This window comes from Psammomys obesus, unplaced genomic scaffold, assembly GCF_907164565.1.
Source record: "Psammomys obesus unplaced genomic scaffold, mPsaObe1.curated_primary_1811, whole genome shotgun sequence".
Lineage (NCBI taxonomy): Eukaryota > Metazoa > Chordata > Mammalia > Rodentia > Muridae > Psammomys > Psammomys obesus.
In genome coordinates, this window is record NW_026596040.1 from 13229953 (window position 1) to 13231999 (window position 2047).

General features: G+C 42.7%; 1 protein-coding gene across 1 annotated transcript; it reads right to left on the reverse strand.

The window, feature by feature from the left end:
* Positions 1 to 1078: 1078 nt before the first annotated feature.
* Positions 1079 to 1756, reverse strand: LOC129688141 (rho GDP-dissociation inhibitor 3-like). Its single transcript, XM_055622898.1, is given in 1 exon segment — positions 1079 to 1756. A coding segment is annotated over 1 exon segment (678 nt).
* Positions 1757 to 2047: the final 291 nt, after the last annotated feature.

Consider the following 2047-nt stretch of genomic DNA (forward strand, 5'->3'; position numbering starts at 1 on the left):
AAACATACTGTTGTATTTATGGTGTATCTATCTATATGTAAATGACAGGAGAGATATATTTTTAATTTGATAGCTAATTCCTAGTTTTTTAATTGCACTGGGGGCTGCCTAAGAAGGAAAAGGCAGAAAAGCCTCTGGATTTAGGTAGAACAGGAAGAAATGGGACCAGGCATATGGAAAGAATAAAAGGCACTAATAGTGAGTGAGCATGTTACAGAGAAAAGGATTCAATTAGTCTTGACATTTAGAAAAATGTCTTTCTACTTTATCTTTCTTTTCCCCCTGAGAAAGTGTTTGATAATGGGGTTGTTTCCTAACCCAGCTTAAATAGTGCCATCACAGTACTGTCTCAAAGCTACTATTGTAAGTTTCTGAAGAAAGGAGAATTTTTTCAAGTGTGTCACACGCTGAAAACTTACTTTCCAGTCAAACAAATATGCTTTTTAGATAAGCTTTGGCTTCTAGCCATAGTGATTAGATGGAAAAAGTTGACCAAAAAAAATTTCACTCTATAAATATCAGTAATCATAATTCAAGCATAAATTATTCACACAGACACAGTTCATTAGGTTAGTATAAAAAAAGCTGCAATATATCTTCATAGATAATTGGAAAGATATTTAAAATATACAGACCCTTAGTGACCAGCATAACCAGTTTCCTTTGAAAAAATCATGTTATAATAAAATGTATGATTTGATCGTAGTATGTCTGATTTACTAAAATTAATTTGAGAGCAAATATTGATATATATTATTCAAGCAAATAATCCAAGATAACATTGTGTTATACACATCTATGGTCTCTCATGGATAAATAAACATTTTCTTTAATTACTGAGACAATAAGCAGTAAGTGAAAAAAATAATTGTTTATTTATTTATTATTTATTTATTTATTTATTTATTTATTTATTTATTTATTTAGCGAGACAGGGTAACATTTAATAGGCACCAGGCAGGGGGCAGGACACAGCCAAGAGTGGGGACATCTGGTCACCAACTGGGAGGTCTAGGGAATAAATGCTTGCAGGCCACTGCAATCGACAGAGATTGGGAACGCAGGCCCCAAGAGGGGTTCAGTCCTTCCAGTCCTGGCTGACCTGGAGGCACCACTCCCAAGACAGGTGGTTCAGCCTATCGTCATCGGTGAAGAGGGATCTGACCACGTAGAGGCCACGTGCCAATGTGCCCCTTGGTGCTTCCTCCACTGTTGTCACAAATTCATACTCCTGGGCTCTGGGGCCATAGCTGCCCACCATGAAGATGGCCCTGTCCACACGCAGTCCCCGGCGATAGGTGTGATGCAGACATTTGAGGCCACTGACAATCTCCTTGTTGACCTTGAAGGTGATCTTCACCTTGTATTCAATGCCCTCCTTCAGGACAAACACCTGGTTTTTCAGTGCATCTAGGTCTCCTGCAAGGTCCATGATGATAGGCCCTGGCGCCTGCTCCGTCAGCAGCGTCAGCCTAGTCACCTGCACGTTGGGCAGGCTGGGGTCCATAATGGGTGGCAGAGGCCCCAGCAGTGTCTGCTTGTACTTGACCAAGCTCACATCCTCAGGGTCTAGCTGCCAGATTGCCAGCATGCTCTTCTTCCCGGGGGCCTGGTACTCTGGTACAGTTTCATCCAGCACCTCATCTGTTGGGGTTGGCTCCCCATCCTTGTCAGCCAAGAGGACTCAGGCGCACAGCGCCAGCCGGAGCAGCTCCAGCAGCTGCGCCGCCAGCTCGCAGGCGTCCAGGCCCAGCATGATAGCCACGGCGGTAGCTGCCGCCTGCTCCGCTCAGCCCTGGCGCGACTGTGGTGAGCTCATCCCGCAGTTACTAAAAAACCAGAGAAAAACAAGTTAAAAAGCAAACTCTGAGACACAAAAGATTAGAAATAATATTAAAAGAGATAAATTGTAACTTCATAAATGAAAGGTAAATAATGTAAAGAACGCAGTTTAATATCTATTAGGTAAGGCCTCATGTATCGCAGGCTGGCCTCTTACTCTTATGTGGCAGAGAATAACCTTCCACTCCTGGGACTCATGCCATTT